Here is an 18,123-nt window from a genome sequence, read left to right as displayed (position 1 = left end):
TTCTATCTAGCACAACAATACATTCATAATAAAACCAGCTAATGTACAACATTAAGCTAGCTAGCTTTCAAACTGCTTCATCATCTCAAAACGAATGTCCGTTGTTGACACGGCTACTTTTGTTTTAAAGTTATACCTAAATATGCTTACTAGTTTTAACAACGCTATAACATAAAATATATATATTATATTCAGTTGACTCACCATGAAACTTTAAAATGATACAGATGACGAAACCAGTATGGGCCGGCAACTGGCGAAAGTGGCGCGCTTCTGTAGCATTTTTTTTAAATCCCCAAAACTTTATTTAACAAAAAACGACGAACAAAATATAGCGATAGATATTTTATATTTAGGTTATTATCAAAAGAAATACACAAGTAGGCCTACAGGTACTTTTTCGTGACTATATGCCTATGTTATAAAATTACTTACAAGATAATTATTCTATGTTAAACTAAAATGTAGTTCTAGACAATAGAAATAAATAGTTTATACATAGATTTATAAAGATAAATAAAGAGATAGATATGATTACAAATTCCCTCTAATATGTTTTGAATAATCTTTTAGCCATATTGAGCCTACATTTGTTTTAGCAATGACGCCATAAAATGGGGAATAAAGTTCAGCTATTTAAAATGCAACTATGACATTTCATTATTGCATGCAATGTTTGTTTATCTCAATACTCAATAATTGGTTGGGATGGGAGTTATTTTAAACATTTAGACTGTTGGTAGTGATTGGGAAAGGGCCTGCATGTGTTTCTTCACTCAGCTCCCTGGTACACCCCCAAACTTCGCCAAATGAAAGCACAAAACTGGAACGCCTTCATAAGAAAACCACTCTAACAGTTCATCTACATGCCTACACCGACTACCTACATCAGTACAATAACGTACTAAAAGCAGCCCGGTCCAACTATACTCACAACTGATACACTCCGGCACCAGCAACCCCAAGGCTCTGTTCTCCACCATCAGCACAATCCTTAAACGCTGTGACAACGCCACCCCATCCTTCACAACCACACAGTGCAATTCTTTCCTCTCATTCTTTCAATCCAAAATCGACAGCATCTATAGAAACCTGACCTCCCCATCTCCCCCCCCTTCACCTCACAGCCCCTATCCCGGTTCTCCCCTGTGACCCCAATGCAACTGTCCACCCTCATGGCCGGAATGAACTCCACCTGCACTCTGGACCCCATACCAACTACATTTGTCAGGGAATGCCTCCCTCCCATCTCCCAACTCATAACCACAATCATTAACTCCTCCCTCTGCTCTGGATCAGTCCCCCCCTCACTCAAACTGGCTGCTGTTACACCCATACTGAAAAAACCTGGACTCACACCATGACGTCATGTCCAACTTTCGGCCCATTTCCAATCTCCCGTTCCTATCAAAGCTACTCGAACGTGTTGTAGCCTTCCAACTAAAATCCCACCTCAGCTCCAATAACCTGTTTGAACCCTTTCAATCAGGATTCCGGACAAAGCATAGCACAGAGACAGCCCTCCTCAGAATCACTAACGACCTCCTCCTCTCCTCAGACTCCGGCAATCTCAACATCCTCATCCTCCTCGACCTCACAGCAGCGTTCGACACCATCGACCACACCATCCTGCTGTCCCGCCTGGAATCATCCCTCAACATCACTGACACTGCACTCTCCTGGTTGAAATCATACCTCACCAACAGACACCAGTTCATCCACATAAATTGCACTTCCTCCACTGCCCCTCTGAACCAAGGCGTCCCCCAGGGTTCAGTGCTTGGTCCTCTCCTTTTCATCCTCTATATCCTCCCCCTTGGAAAAATCATCCGTCGCCACAACCTCCAGTATCACTGCTACGCTGATGACATCCAACTCTACATCTCCACAAAAACCATCACTGCCACAACTCACTCCACACTCACCAACTGTCTCTCAGAAATTAAATCCTGGATGCAAACAAACTACCTTCAACTGAACAGCGACAAATCTGATATCATCATAATCGGACCCCCATCCCGCACCAACACCACTCAGAACTTCAACCTCACCCTTGACAGCACCACTCTAACCCCCTCTCCTCACATTCGCAACCTTGGAGTAATCTTTGACAGCCAGCTCAAATTCGACAAACACACAAACCATATCACCAGGACCGCCTTCTTCCATCTGAAAAACATCGCCCGCCTCCGCCCCTCACTCTCCTTCCCGGCTGCTGAAACCCTCATCCACGCATTTATCACCTCAAGACTGGACTACTGCAACAGCATCCTGTATGGTTCATCATCCAAAATTCTAAATAAACTACAATACATCCAGAACTGCGCTGCCCGCCACCTCACCCACACCCGCTACAGAGACCACATAATAATAATAATAATAATAATAATAATAATAATAATAATAATAATAATAATACATTTATTTTGGGGGGCGCCTTTCATAACACCCAAGGACACCTTACAGGGTTACAGATTTACAATTTACATTTACAATTTTACCTTACAAATTAAAACAGTGGATTTAGTGAAGTATCAGCCGGGGTAAGACAAGACAAACAACAGGAAATTGACTACAAAAGAACACAAAAGGACACAGGGTACAGATTATAGAGAAAATGCCAGTTTGAACAGGTGGGTTTTGAGTTGGGTTTTGAATGTTGTTATGGAATCAGGCTGTCGGATGTGTCGTGGCAGGGAGCTCCAGAGTCTGGGAGCCGAGCAGCTGAAAGCTCGAGCACCCATGGTTTTGAGGCGATAGCTTGGGACGGTGAGAAGTCCTACGGACGAAGAGCGGAGGGTGCGGGAGGGGGTGTACTCCTGAAGAGATGTAGATGGGGGCAAGTTTATGGACAGCTTTGTATATGAGTAGAATGTTTTTGTAGTCAATACGGTAGCGTACAGGAAGCCAGTGTAGCTGAGTGAGAATGGGGGTGATGTGGTCGGATGAGTTGGTGCGGGTGATGATCCGGGCAGCAGAGTTCTGGATTATTTGCAGTCTATTGAGGAGCTTGATGGGAAGGCCAGTCAGAAGTGCATTGCAGTAATCAATCCGGGATGTGACGAATGAGTGGACCAGGATTTCAGTGCTGGGTTGGGACAGAGATGAGCGGAGTCTGGAGATGTTCCCGAAGATGAAAGAAGGCGGTGCGGGTGATGTTTTTTATGTGTGGTGCGAATGAGAGGGAGCCGTCCAGAATGACACTGAGGCTTTTCACTTGGGCAGTGAATGGTATGGGCAAGCCGTCGATGATGATGTTTGATGCTGGGGTGATATGTGAATTGGTGAGGGTGGACATCACCCCCATACTTCAAAACCTGCACTGGCTCCCTGTCCGTCAACGAATACACTTCAAAATCCTTCTGCTAACACACAAAGTTCTCAATAACCAGGCCCCTCCCTACCTCACCGACCTGATCCACACTACACCCCCTCCCGCAGCCTTCGTTCATCAGAAGCGAACCTCCTCTCTATCCCCACACAAACCAAGCTCCGAACCTGGGGGGACATAGCCTACTCCATTGCTGCCCCCACCCTCTGGAACTCCCTTCCACAACACATCAGAGACTGCACCGACCCCCCCACTTTCAAAACACTGACCAAAACACACCTCTTCAGACTGGCTTTTAATTTGTGAATTATGCTGTGTTTCTGTTTTAATATTTATTTATTTTTTATTTCTATTCTTTATTCTATCATGTTTTATCAAACCACTGTAAAGCGTCTTTGAGCACCTGGAAAAGCGCTTTGAAATCAAATGTATTATTATTATTATTCATTAGAGTTTTGTTTCTCCATTGTTGTTATCAAAAGTCTCTAGAGTTCAAGGGTAAACTGATGTCTTACATTTGAGCAAAACCCATACATAATATTTGAGATGACCTATCACTCTCAATTCATCCTCCAGCGATTGTCACTGCTGTACAACATGCTGTGAGTTTATGGTGTGATGCATGGGTTTGCCCTGCAGTATCATTTAGCAGTGAGGGCCACAATGTGGTTATCGCCATGACAACAAAAACCTCTTGGCAACCGAGCAACTATCTGATGAAGAGAGTGTGGAGGCGAGTATCAACCACTACCGACATGACAATTTCTAATATCTCTCCTCACTTCTCTTTAAACAGACCTCTCTGCACGTCATCAGTGTAGTGCATGACATGCAGCCAGAGTATGTGTTTGTGTGTGTGTGTGTGTGTGTGTGTGTGTGTGTGTGTGTGTGTGTGTGTGTGTGTGTGTGTGTGTGTGTGTGTGTGTGTGTGTGTGTGTGTGTGTGTGTGTGTGTGTGTGTGTGTGTGTGTGTGTGTGTGTGTGTGTGTGTGTGTGTGTGTCGCCTTTGACAAATTGGTGGGACCTAAGGACCTAAGACAAGCAGGTGGAAAATATTTGTTTCCAAATCTTCCATTTGCTCAGACAGGAGCTAAATCTTTCAGTCTCAGAGTTTATTGGCCCCTGAGAGAGAGAAACTGACACAGAAAGAGCCCCTCTCAGTGCTCAGGGGGGAGCCTATGCATATCGGCTTCATATATCTTGAACCACTTCCTGTTTATAGCCCCCCCACACACACGCACACATCAGTGTAAAACAATCATGCAGTACTGTAGATTAAGAAACCCTTTCAGTGACATCACTGGGCGGTGTTGAGCAACCTTAAATATAACTATACTTTTTTCCAGTCACCAACCCACACTTTGTCACACCATCACTCTGCTCACTAACGTACTGTTTCCAGTCACAATGACATTTACAAGTCATAAAATAGCTCAGCTTGTTTTGTAAGGGACATTATAATACATTTGCCTGAACCACTGCAAGCCTGCAGCTACATGTAACTGCTGTTGAGACTGACAACAGTTTGCAGGTGTGTGTTGTCTGCTAAGCTGCTTCACTGCCAAGCCTTGCAAATGTGGATATTATCTGCATTTCTATGTTTTATATTAAATAAAATAATACCATGATGTTTTAGACTGACAAAAAAGAATTCAAAAACATTAGCTCGGACTTTGAAGAACTTGGATGGACATTTTGTACTATAGGTTTTTAAATTACCAAAACGATTAATCACAGATCAGAACAGTTGATGTTGTGATGGTTGCCTAATTTTAGAATTTTTTATATATTATATTTACTTTTTAAATAAGTAAATATATACTTTTTAAAAGTTTTTTAAATATGTTTTAATATTATAAACATATTAAGACAATGAATAAATACAATTATGTAAATAAATAGTATACATATTTTAAAAGTATAAACATCATAAGCAATATGCAATCAATAAATAATTACAAATTAAAACTGAAATAAAATGGATAAGTGTAGAAAATAAATGTAAACACCACACTGAAGCATATCATGTTACTGTTTATATTACACACATTATTTGCAGTTGTTACACAAAAAGTTAGATAAGTAGGAAGAGGGCGGGGCAAAGAAGACGCGGGTGGGTGGGTGGGTGGGTGTAGAAACGTCAGTCTCTCACACGGGTGAAACGTTCAGGTGCGCTTCACCCTCAGAGGTGAAAACTCCTCAAATCGGTGCGATGGATTATATTTTATCTGAGTAGACATTAATTTTAAATAAATCTGAACGAGAGATGTTCGTGGAAAGTCCGGTTGAAGTGAAAGTAAAGATTTACGGTAAGAAAGCTTGCAATTCTTTACGACTGTTGGGCTACTTTTTGCTCCTTCTTGACGAAGTTTTTTGAACCTGTTGCACGAATGGAAAACTATGGACATGCATGATATCTTTTTATATTACAGTAGAATTAGAGTGGAATTAGTCTAAAGTGCGTTTTTTTTAAGATTAATAACCTATAGTAGCTTCAGTCATATCTGAGGTTGCTTTATCACATATATAATTTATATTCTGATTTTCATACTTTTTTAAAACGTTTTTTAGATTTAATTTTAAAAGGTTTGCCAACTTTTTATTATAAGGGAAGCTGTAGTGAGTCACTTACCATTTTCTTGACTACTGCTTTGCTGTTGTTTCTTCAGTTATGAAGTTATAGGTATTTGGCTTTTTACATTGACTTCATTTTGCATTGCATTGTATGTCCCTAAATATTTTTATAATAATCTGATATTAATATTGGTGTCAATGTTTGTTAGATTTTTTTTGCATATAATACTATGTTGTCCCTATGTCCATCAAAGTAATCTCAAATTACATGTGGCTAGCTAATGACTAGCTATAGCCTGGCTCCTGTTACTGCCTTTAATATGAACTGTACTCATGCACACAAAGGGTTGCAACTAACTATTATTCAGTATTGAATTGTCTGCTGTACTTTTACGCTTGATTAAGTTAGTTTTAGACAATAAAATGTCATTAAAAAAAATAAATCCTAGTTTCTGAAAGTCTAATTTAAATATCTAATCAACTTGTCGTTGCCTCACTTATGTTATGCCAATGAACTGTTTTACCCAGTTAAAGGTGTGGTAGGTAATTTTGGAGAAATCAGCTCGAGTGCGCTCGACTTTGAAAGTAACAGCCGGAAAAAATCTGCCACTTCCTTACAGAGCTCCTCCTCCAACACACACGAACGCGCACATGACCAATGATGGCACGAGATCAGTTTGTGCACAGACGGAAGGCTGACAGGCAGGTAGGCCATCCAGTTACTTTAGCCGGCTCAGATGATTGGTCGTGTTTTTTACAGCGCCACGGCTTCCACAGATGAAATATTTTTATGGATTTTTTGTCAAAGCACTTCAGATATTCATTGCTATCGGGATGTTAAGAGCATTCCATGGAATATAACAAAAAGTGTATCTCGAGACGGTTTCTCAAATGTACCTACCCCACCTTTAAATATAGATGTTATGTACATTATATTGTGTGCTAGAGACATATACATTTTAGTATGGCAGTGCATGTACAGTCTAATCTATTTAATCCAAACCTTTGTTTCCTTGACACAAGATTCTCTTTTTTATCCTCTTAATCAAAAAGATACATAACATTAGTGTTCAAATGCCTTTTTGGGAGCAACATAACTGTATGCTGACAACTTCATGTCCTCTGTGGTGTATTCACAGAAATAAACGAACAACATCGCTTCCTGTGGGATTAGAAGTATATTAGTCATCAGATGTTTCCATGCACATCTGAACTCATGAGCCAAAGAATGTAGGAGACTGACTAAACAGAAAGCTTAAATATGCAGCAGACTTTACTCTCAGTGTTTGGGCCTGCAGTACTGAGATAAAAACCCAACTTCACCACAGCCTGAGATACTGACATGCAGCACAACCACAATTACGCTATTGTGTCTGTTTATGGCTAGGGTCGTTTTAAAGCATAACCCTGCTCACATAACTGATATTCTCTTTTCTAGGGTTATAACTGTGTACATTAATGCCGGGAAATTAAACTCGTAGTTTGAATACATTTTGCAGTACTTTTTAGTGCAAAGTCGTTTTTGCCATTTTCTGTGTATTAAGCGACTTAAACTAAAAACAATTTTAGGGTGTAAATGAAAAGTAAGAATTGCTTCTATACTGTAGATAAACCAAATTGACCATACCTACATCCTTTCTACAAGTATACTGTATTTATAACATATATTTTCTTTTATTACATATTATACTTGTGTACAGTTTGACCTGCGAATAAGTCGGCACCTTTTTATTTAAATGGCATTTTCTGCTGGCATGTTGTTTTTTAAATACATATTGTTATATTTTAGTATCACATATACATTGAGATAACATTGACTCTCAGTAGTGAGTAAAAAAAAGTTGTAAATGGTAAAATAACTGACATAACTGAGTATTGCTTTAACCTTAAGGTACAGTCAGAGAGCCTATTGCAAATTGTAATTGTTAATATCATAGAACTTTATTTTAAAAGCTAAAACCTTTATTTTTATTGATGTTATTTTATGTTTATTCTTTTAAGGACCTTTGTAACTGATAATCGTAATAAGAGAGTATCACCGTATACCGTGACACCGAGATCTTTTCAGAGATCTTCTCCGTACCGTGACATTTCCAACGTGTTTTGCCTTGTCTTACCTTTGTGCTGCCTTAGGACAAAAAGGCAAGCACTAACACTAATCCCCCTCTCTCAACTGTCCTATCAGCACTTTCAACAACTGGTATAAGGCATAATAAACAAACAGGGGGAAACTGTACCAATAACAATGGCTGGTATTATCACCCCTATAGTACGCCCACACAGAGACAGTGCAGGTACTGTGCAAGCCGGAGAGGAAGCATGTCCAACAGCAATGTGGATCTCACATTGTGTCCTCTCAGATAGCACCAACCCGGGGAGTATTCACTTTCACTCAAGGACAGTGGACTACTCAGGGCTTGAATTGATTCGGATTACAAAAAACGCTGAAATTTGAGGCTTCTACGTAAATGGGAAAGCATTGATGTGAGAGAGGATCGAGTTTGAATGTCCCCCTTTTTTTTATTTCAAAGATCTGTATCCTCGGGGCGTGACGTAAATCGAAGCGACGTCCAAGTCACTTCAAACTGTGGGGCTGTGAGGAGAAAGGGAATGAGAAGAAAGACAAATGACAAATGTAAGACTTGCTGAGTGAAACGAGATGAGGGGAGAGCCAGACTGAATTTCGCAACAACAAAAAACGTGTGACAGATTTTCAGCCTCAAAAAGTGACTGATTGTAACGATGAAAAAGCGTCGGGATTGATAATGAACCATCATTACTGCGGTGCTGATGATGGATTTGTTTATCTTCCGGCCAATGATGCAAAAAGAGATTCATATTTATTATAAAAGGGAAGATTTTGTCTCTTTCCACACGAGATTGCTTCTTCGTCAGTTAATTAGATGGATGGGTCGGTCGCTTTGTGCGCTCACCGACTCCATTCAAAGCAAATTAAACCCGTGTCACATAATAGTGAGTCAAAGAAGAACAAAGGGGAGAACGGTAAGAAGCACGATAATAAATACTTTGAGGCATTTTTCATCCACAGGCGTTGTAACTTTTGTCCATTTATCACCCACACAACAGCACTACTCAGCTCACTTGTCAAGTCGGCAGAATATTGCATTACTGTAGAAGAATCTGTTTGACACTGACTATACATTCTGCTTTTTCCTCCCACTCTTTTTTATTTCTCACTTCATTCTCCGCCCTCCAGGTTTCTAATGACTGACCTTTTCTCACACTCTTCATTCCTCATTTTCTGATTCAAATGCCACTTTTCTCCTCTTCTCTCTCTATGGCTCTTAGTTTGGGGATCCTAATCTTTCTCTCCATTAACTAACCTATCCCTCACTTGTTCTTCTTCTTTCTTTTTTCTATTTCCTGTTTCCCTCTTCTTCTTCTCTCCTGTCATGTCTGTATCCATGAGGAATCAAGTCCAGCGCCGGCGCTCCCTGGGTCCAGTTTCTCCCAAACGCATCTACAGAAACCTGTCCGTCAGACTGAGGGGCGGAGAGTCATCTGTTTCCAGGGAATTGGACACAACCAAACATTTCAGCAAGTCTGCAGATTCTGTGAGATATCATAAAGTGGAACTGTTACGTATCTTTGTAGGCCGACTCGGAAGTTAGCATCTCAAGGGCTCCTTTGGGAAAAAGCCAATGGGATTTTCCCAGCGTGACGACATTTAATTGTTTCATTTGGACGCTTGTTAGCAACCAACGTTTTTAATAGAAGCATCAGGCATTTACCGGGGTATTTACTGACATCGTAGAACATAACGTAGAAATCTCTTAAGCTTGTCAGTAAATACCACAGACCTTATTTCAGGAATTTAACCAAACACACTTTAAAAGAAGCATTGACTTCCAGATAAGGCAACCAGAACTGCTAAAATGCTAGTTATTTCCAGGTTTTAGGACTCATTCCTGCACCACTCAATTTGATTAAAATAGTGATTACAGTAGCAACCGCTGTTTTAATGACACTTAAAAGCTCCAGACATTCACCAGTGGGGTATTTTAGTGACGTATTCCATATCGTAGCACAAAACGTGAACATATCTTCAGCGTGTGTTAATCACAGACCTTTTGACTTCCCGGCTGAACCACAAGTGGTAAAATGCTAACTCATTCCCAGGTTTAAGGACTCATTCCTGCACCACAATATTTCAAGGTTGGGTCTGAAATGTCCTCTGGCAGGGTTGTAGATTATTTTTTTATTGGAAGATCTTATTTTGACATTACATAACTCTGTTTAGCTATGAATACATTTCCCCAGGAGACACTGATTTATCATTTGATGTATGTGTCCTCCTGTCTCCATACAGCAACTCCCTTCCCTCATAAAATAAATCTCTCTCGTTTGATCTCCTCTTTCCTCACCCGAACAATCCTTTCCTCTCCCCTTCTCCCCCATTAGTACAAGACCTTGTGGGAAGCAGTGGAAAATGAGGATACTTTGGCCGTACAAAGCCTGCTGTCCAGAGACCACAACCATGCTGCAGGAGGAGGAGGAGGAGGAGGAGGAGGAGGAGGAGGAGGAGGAGGAGGAGGAGGAGGAGGAGGAGGAGGAGGAGGAGGGGGAGGGGGTCTGTGGGAGAGAGGGGAGAAGAAGGAGAAGGACTGGGAGAGAGAGAGGGAGAGGGGGGTGAACAGGGTGAGCGAACAGGGCCTGGTCCCCCTGGACGTCGCTGCCCTTACCCACAATTCCCCTCTCCTCCATGTGTTGACGAAGGCGGGAGCCCGACATAACCCTACATGTAAGATTTTTAAATGTTATACAGTTGTGCTGGTGGTCAGTGGTGGGATGTTATGAAGAATATTTACTCAGGTATTGTATTAAAGGTGGGGTAGGTAATTCACCTCAGAAACACACTTTGTTATATTCCATGGAATGCTCTTAACATCCCGATAGCAATAAATGCTTTGACAATAAATACATTAAAAATTAATCTGTGGAAGCCGTAGCACTGTAAAAAGCACGACCAATCATCTGAGCCGGCCCGGCTAAAGTAACTGGATGGCCTACCTGCCTGTCAGCCTTCCATCTGTGCACTAACTTATCTCGTGCCCTCATTGGTCATGTGCGCGTTCGTGTGTGTTGGAGGACGGGGCTCTGTGAGGAAGTGGCAGATTTTTTTCGGCTGCATAGTTTCAAATTCTAGCGCACTCGAGCTGGTTTCTACATTCTTGACTACCCCACCTTTAAGTATTGATTAGATTAGATAAAATGTACTTTATTTATACAACATTGGGATTTTTTTGTCACAGCAGTTTGTTAACATACATTACACTTGAGTTAACAAAATAATCAAAGAAGAAAGAATATATACATGTCAACATGTATAGAAAATATATAAATCAATAAAATATTTGAAGTATACACTTTTTTGCAGAAATAGCAACATATTAATTAAGAGGAATGCACAAAATATGAAAAATAGAGATGACACAAATTAAAATGTACAAAGCACACTATAAGTAGCAGTTTCAATATTTTAGAAAACCAAGGGTAAGATGTAGAAATGAGTCTGATAGCAGCCAGGTAATGAAAGTAAAAGTATATATTGCACAAGTTATTTACATATTTTGTCTAACTAAGAGATAGCAGCCAGTTATAACAATAATCTTAAAAGGGACATATTGCATAACAGAGGTGTTACTGATGCCAGTACCTTTGGTAGTAAGTAAGATTTTGAATGCGGGACTTGTAACCGAATATTTTTCACAATTTAGCTAGTTAGTAAAATATCACTCGTCACCGGCTTGAGCTTCAATATCAGGATACATGTATTTATTATCCTCCAAGAATGGCAGTAGTCATCACATACAGAGCATTTGGTCCAACTAGTTCCTGAACAGTGTCCTTCAGATGCTGATATACAAGAGAGGGAGTTACACAGTCACAAGATGGAGGAATACCGGTTCAAAGCAGTATTCAATGCTTAGTTCAGATTAGCTAAGGCCCACGTAAGCAATAGACATGACAGTCATATGTGTATCTCCATAGAGGCTGAATCATCATGTTAATCACATAGCTATCATATGCCTAAAACAGTCCTGATGCTCTTCTAGGTAATCATACATCCTGTCATGTTCACAGCTACAGTTGGGATACCTTTGTAGCATGTGCTACTCTGATATTTGGAAGAGCACATTCAGTCTTCTCCCAACAGCTACTTTTACTTAAGCAAAACGTCTGAGAAGTGAATGGATTTAATTAAATGCAAAAATATTCAGAATCTGTCCTTTCTCTCGCTCTGTCCTCGCCTGTTTCCCCTCCCTCTCAGTGTGCCGACCGGCAGACTGGGGATTCAAGCTGGACGCTCTGGTGGCGCTGGCGGGTAAACGGGTGGAGGAGAAGCAGAATGAGTTATCGAGGAAGGCGGGGGCAGGGCCTCAGGCTCAGGCTGACGTCCAGAGACAAGTCCGCCTCTGGAGCCTCCGGCTGCAGCTGTACTGCCGGATGAGACAGAACTTCCACAACACAGGTCGGTGCTCTCGGGTCAGCTCGTGACATCTTATTGAAGTACAGCTAGGGACACAGGCATTTTAAGTGCCTTGCGTACATAGGGTGACAGTGGCTCAGGAATTAGAGCAGTCATCCACCAATCAGAAAGTCAGTAGTTTGACCGCACCCCTGCAGTCAACGTGTAGATACTTAAGGGTCCCCTATTATACTGTTTTTCATCAATATATTACAAGTCTCAGATATATTCAGAACATGTCTCTGAAGTGTCCAAACACCAAACAGATCATTGCAGCATTACCCATAATCCCCTCTGTTTCAGCCCTGTTTCCAACGTGCTGATTCTCTGTTACTTTAGATCAGGGATCACCAACCTTTTTTAGGATGAGGGCTACTTTCAAAAAATAAAACAAGTCGTGAGCTACTTTTACTCCTCTTTTTTTGTTTTATGCAGTGTATATATTTAGCACATTTTAACATTATTATATGCTGACCTTTAACCTTTGTGTGCTGTTTGGGTCTGTGGGACCCATTTTCAGTGTTTACTAAAATAAATGTATGCAATTTCATTATTTTAACTTGGGGGTGGATCTCACCTCTTCTAGGGGGGTCCTCACCTCCTCTGGGGGGGTCCGGGGGCATGCACCCCCGGTGAAATGCATCAATCTGGTGCACTTTGAGCACAACATGAATTTATGGATACAGCTCTCAACACTCATGAAAGGGAGCTGTATACACAACCAATAACAAATCATTTAAACTTGTTTATTCTTATCTTACGTTAGCATTATTTCTTTTTATTTATGCATATTTTACTAATCATTCCCCTTTTAAACTGTTTTTTTTACTGTCCTATAGTACACATTGGAATGATTTCTTACTTTATCTATATTAAATAGATAAAAGTGTGCTCTCCGTAGCTCTCTCGCTCTCTCTCTCTCTCTCTCCCTCTGTCTCGCTCGCTCACAGAGGCTGTGTGCTCCTCCGTGGCGATGACGGCTTGCGTTAAAAAAAACAAAAACATATTTGTAAAGTGGGGACACAAAAACGGGATTTCGAAAAGTGCGGGGGACATGCCCCCCCCCCCCCCCTGTCCACAGTGGAGATTACGCCATGCGTGAGTGTGCGTCAAGTGGAATAAATATATATGCAAGTCACAACACACAGAGTAAAACTCTGCGCCTCATGTGCTGTATAGGCTGGCATGATAGGCTGTTCAATGGGGCTGATGTGTAGATTCTGCCAGAAGGAAAATCAGCGGGGAGGTGCCACATTGCTTTTCTTCCCGACTGCAACGCTGGTTCCGCAAATCAAGCAAGAACGTGATTGGTCGATATTCATTGTCATTGTCATAGATACTTTTAATTACATTTTCTTTTTTGTTTTATGTATTTTATACATTTCGGATTTGCTTGGCGAGCTATTTTTAGAACATGCACCGCGGGCGACTCACGTTGCCCCTGCGAGCGACTGAGTGCCCGCGGGCACCGTGTTGGCTACCCCTGCTTTAGATGAACATAAGGAGCCCCTCCCCACGCCCCTCTGAGAGAGATTTGGTTACAAAGAACTCAATGGTGCTCTAGGAGGAGGTTCAGGTGATAAGGTGGGGGGTGGGGGGTTACCTTGGTTGCTGATTGGCTAATGGTTACACAAGACAAAACATCGTTATGACATCACAAAGTGGCCAAAATCTGATCAGCTCATTTTCAGACAGGTTTTTATAGAAATGGATCAAAAAGAGAGAAAATCTTTGTTCCTGAAACTTTCAGAGTCTCTTTCCACAGAGGGGACACATGTTGATGTAGAAGAGACATGAAGAAGAGGGGACACATGTTGATGTAGAAGAGACATGAAGAAGAGGGGACATATGTTGATGTAGAAGAGACATGAAGAAGAGGGGACACATGTTGATGTAGAAGAGACATGAGGAAGAGGGGACACATGTTGATGTAGAAGAGACATGAAGAAGAGGGGACACATGTTGATGTAGAAGAGACATGAAGAAGAGGGGACACATGTTGATGTAGAAGAGACATGAAGAAGAGGGGACACATGTTGATGGAGAAGAGACGTGAAGAAGAGGGGACACATGTTGATGTAGAAGAGACACGAAGAAGAGGGGACACATGTTGATGTAGAAGAGACATGAAGAAGAGGGGACACATGTTGATGTAGAAGAGACATGAAGAGGTGGATTTTGATAATAGGTGATCCTTAAGATACCTAAATTGCTCCCGATGGCCAACAGTGTGTGAATCTGTGTGAATGTTATTTTCCCTGAGCACATTGTATGGATGGGATGTGAATGGGTGAATGCTGACATGTTAAAGCGATTTTAAAAGGTTGTTCAAACTGAAATAGCGCTTTATAAAAGCACTCAATTCACCATTTGAAGAAGCATTTAGATCCTTTACTTACAGTGGAAACATCTTACTGTTATCCCGTCCGTCCGGATCATATTGATCACTATATGCAGATGATAAGCATATAATAATACATTTTCTTTTTCTTTATTTCTTATGTGGATAACGTTTCTTTGTTTAAGTGGACCACGCAAGGTACCCTGAGGAACACCAAGTTTTGCTTCTGCGCCTTGTCACGTTTTTTGGCAGTTTGTCATTGGGGAATGAAATCTGTAATCCTCAAAGTAACTATTGCTGTCAGACAAATGTAGTTAAGCAAAAATGAAAATATTTATGTGTAGTAGAATTGAAAATAGAATAAAATGTAAATACTGAAATAAAGTTCCTTAAACGTGTAAGTAGAGAAAATGTACTTTCATCACTGCTTGCAGGAAAATCTGGTATTTTTGCATTTTATCTGTACATTTTAACCCCAATCTCAAGAGAGAACACCTATACATCACAGCTGACAAGACCTCAGTGATCAGGTATTCAGGCCAATCTCTCGCTTTGAATTTACTGATTTCCTGTCTGGACTCTTGTAACTCCCAGCTGGCCTCTCCTGTCTCTCCGGCCTCTTTTCAACTCATCCAAAATTCAACAGACTGCCTTGTCATCGCCCTTTCCAAATCATACATGCCCTCCACCAGCTGCCGGTGTCTGCTTGGATCAAATTAAACCTTGGTGCTGGAGGAAAGAAACCACACACGGAAAAAGCTCCAAGACTTTGGTGCAACCTATTTCTAATACATCGAGCATCTTCGCTTACATTCCCTGGACCGACCTGTTTAAATCCTCTTTCTCTTGGCTTTTAATTGGTTCAACTTGTCATGTTTTTGAAAGGATTATGTGACTCTGTATCTACCTAAAGTGCTCTGTTCAAACTTCTTTACTTAGCTGTCAATTAAATTCTCTTTAATGTACTTTACATTCTCTTCCCTGTTTTATTATTACAGCATTATAGTAAATAGCGTCAGAAAATAAAACCCTCTCTCTTTTCCTCCGTACCCAAATCTTTTAAAAACAGGTGTACAACGAGCGGATACAGATTTGCTGCCGATCTGACGTCAAATCGGCGGTGGACCCACAGAGAGTTGCTATCAGAAACAATGCCTGACGTGTTTTGTACATAATCTCGTCTTTGTTTACATTAGCAAGCCTCGCTAACACTCGGAGCTAACCTGTACTGGAGAGCACATGTGTTTAAAAAGCAGGAAATAAAAAAGTACTCACCTTGTGATAAACCCGCAAGAGAAAAAGCATTTGAGCTCCATACTGTTTCAGAAATAATCCTTGATGTGGTTTAGAACAGGATGGCATTTAATCACAGCAGAATTTAACTTTATCTCCGGTAGAATTCTGATTAGGCATTAGCTCAGCCTCCTCTTTTTTTTCTTTTTTTAAAGCTAAGGACCCAAAATCCGCGTTTCTCTAACAAGGCTTCAAAAGAGGGGTTTGAGCAGTATGAGGCATGGCTACAATGGGGGATCTGTTTGGGATTTGAAGCACAGACATGTTTTGTATAGGTATGGCCCTACAATATATTTTTCCAATATAGCATGATAGGTCCACTTTAAGATAAATAAATAAGATGAAAAAAGACAAGATAAGTTAAGATAATTAAAGATAGGAAGCAACAGCTAAAAACACTAACATATATGCTGATTTGGATAATTATCAATATGTTAAAAGTCTATAATGTCTATGTGCATTCTTAGGAAATTAGGCTTATACTCTTATTATTATAAATCTCCCTGGATAAGAGTGTCGGCTAAATGTTAAAAATGTAAAATATAAATGTGTTTTCATCTATTCACCTCTTGGCTAGTGCTGAGGTAATATTAATATTGAGATATTTTGTTGGTTAAAAACTGTTTTTATTAGTTCTATTCATAGGAAAGCAAGTCAGAGTGCAGGAACAGCAACATAAAACCCACAGAGCTAGGAGAGAGTCCGTGTCTCGGGGCAACACAGAGCTTGGAGAGAAAAAGCTATACATTTCAACAAGACACAGTGGATGGATAGGTTGATGGCCAGGATAACGAGAATCTTGAGGAAAGAAGGAAATAAATAATGAATCCGGTTTGTCCACTGAGAGTTGGCCTGACACTGTAGCTGTTTTTTTCCTATGCAACACTAACACTTAAACATACATCAGTGTTACATGTGTGGGAAGTTATTATCTACGCCAAGGGGTTTCCGTTTCTGTTTATCTATCAGCAGGAAGACGGAAACACAAATGTCCGGATTTGAGCATTGGCTAAAGAAGAACCAATTATATTTTTGAGCCGATCTGAATGACGGAGCACATCATTGAGGATTATTTTTTTTTGCTGTGTTGCAACCCAGTCTCACTGCATTTCGTGTTATCGTCACGAAAGTAATCTATTGATTCGTGTTCACCAACACGATTACCCCCTTTTTTTCGTGTCACACAGAACAATTTTATAAGCAATGTATTTCTATTGGTAGTATGTTTCGTGCCTGCACCACATCATAACAAATTAGAAGGAAAAACAGATTTAAAAAATACAGATTTCAGTATTCTGAGGCTATGAGCCCCATTTATTTTCCTCACGGACGGCAAGAAAATTATACAATTTAAAATAAAAACAATAATCGTGGCTTGATATTGAGTAAGAAAATGTTTTTATGAACCACACAGCTTCCAAGTCCCGACCGGACAAAAATACGTGTTGCAGGCACGAAACATACTACCAATAGAAATACATTGCTTTTAAAATCGTTGAGTGTGAAACGATAAAAAGGGGAAAATCGTGTTGGTGAACACGAATCAATAGATTAAATTAATTTCGTGACTATAACACGAAATGCCGTGAGACTGGGTTGTGTTTTCTTCTCGGGTCTGAAGGGTAGAAATTCCTGTGAACTCAAGTCGTAACAAACATTTGGGAACAACTATCTGGGCTTTCCCAGATTTTTGAAGCATAAATGCAATCTTGTAAAAAGCCACCAACGCTAAGCTAAAGGCCGCTAATGTTCAGTGTGATGGTCTCATTTAGCGACTTGTTAGCACGCAGTGTTATGACCCATAAAAGCTTCAGACATTCACCAGTGGGGCGTTAAACTTAAACATCCTTCTTAGCTTGTGTTAACAAAAGACCTTATTTGAGGCATCTAATCACAACTTGGACTTTGAGACGAGGAAACAGGAAGTGCTAAAATGCTAACTCGTTTCCTGATTTTCATTCCTGCTCCTCTCTCGAAGACCATATACAGTAAAATCATTCCAATACAATTATCATTCTCTGTGGTTATATTCATTATCATTTACCCTCAGAATAAGTAGTGCTTATTTTGAACATTTGTCTGTCTTAATGTTTCT

At 40.6% G+C, this 18,123-nt stretch overlaps 1 protein-coding gene across 2 annotated transcripts in view; it reads left to right on the top strand.

Annotated features, from left to right (window-relative positions):
- The first annotated feature begins 5,505 nt into the window (after positions 1-5,505).
- LOC117450610 (ankyrin repeat and fibronectin type-III domain-containing protein 1-like) overlaps positions 5,506-18,123 on the top strand; it is a 32,945-nt gene continuing 20,327 nt past the window's right edge. The window contains exons 1-6 of one of the 2 annotated variants that reach the window (XM_071204217.1): positions 5,506-5,639; positions 6,525-6,610; positions 8,436-8,539; positions 9,122-9,479; positions 10,327-10,666; positions 12,197-12,397. In XM_071204217.1, coding sequence (XP_071060318.1) covers positions 9,318-9,479; positions 10,327-10,666; positions 12,197-12,397 — 703 coding nt within the window. In that variant the 5' untranslated portion in view covers positions 5,506-5,639; positions 6,525-6,610; positions 8,436-8,539; positions 9,122-9,317. The remainder of the gene's footprint in view (positions 5,640-6,524; positions 6,611-8,435; positions 8,540-9,121; positions 9,480-10,326; positions 10,667-12,196; positions 12,398-18,123) is intronic. The other variant, XM_034088462.2, reaches the window with a different exon arrangement.

The sequence above is a fragment of the Pseudochaenichthys georgianus genome, chromosome 8 (genome assembly GCF_902827115.2).
Source record: "Pseudochaenichthys georgianus chromosome 8, fPseGeo1.2, whole genome shotgun sequence".
NCBI classification, from domain to species: Eukaryota; Metazoa; Chordata; class Actinopteri; order Perciformes; family Channichthyidae; genus Pseudochaenichthys; species Pseudochaenichthys georgianus.
The sequence above is the reverse complement of the archived record's forward strand: the minus strand, read 5'-3'. Positions and strand labels throughout refer to the sequence as shown.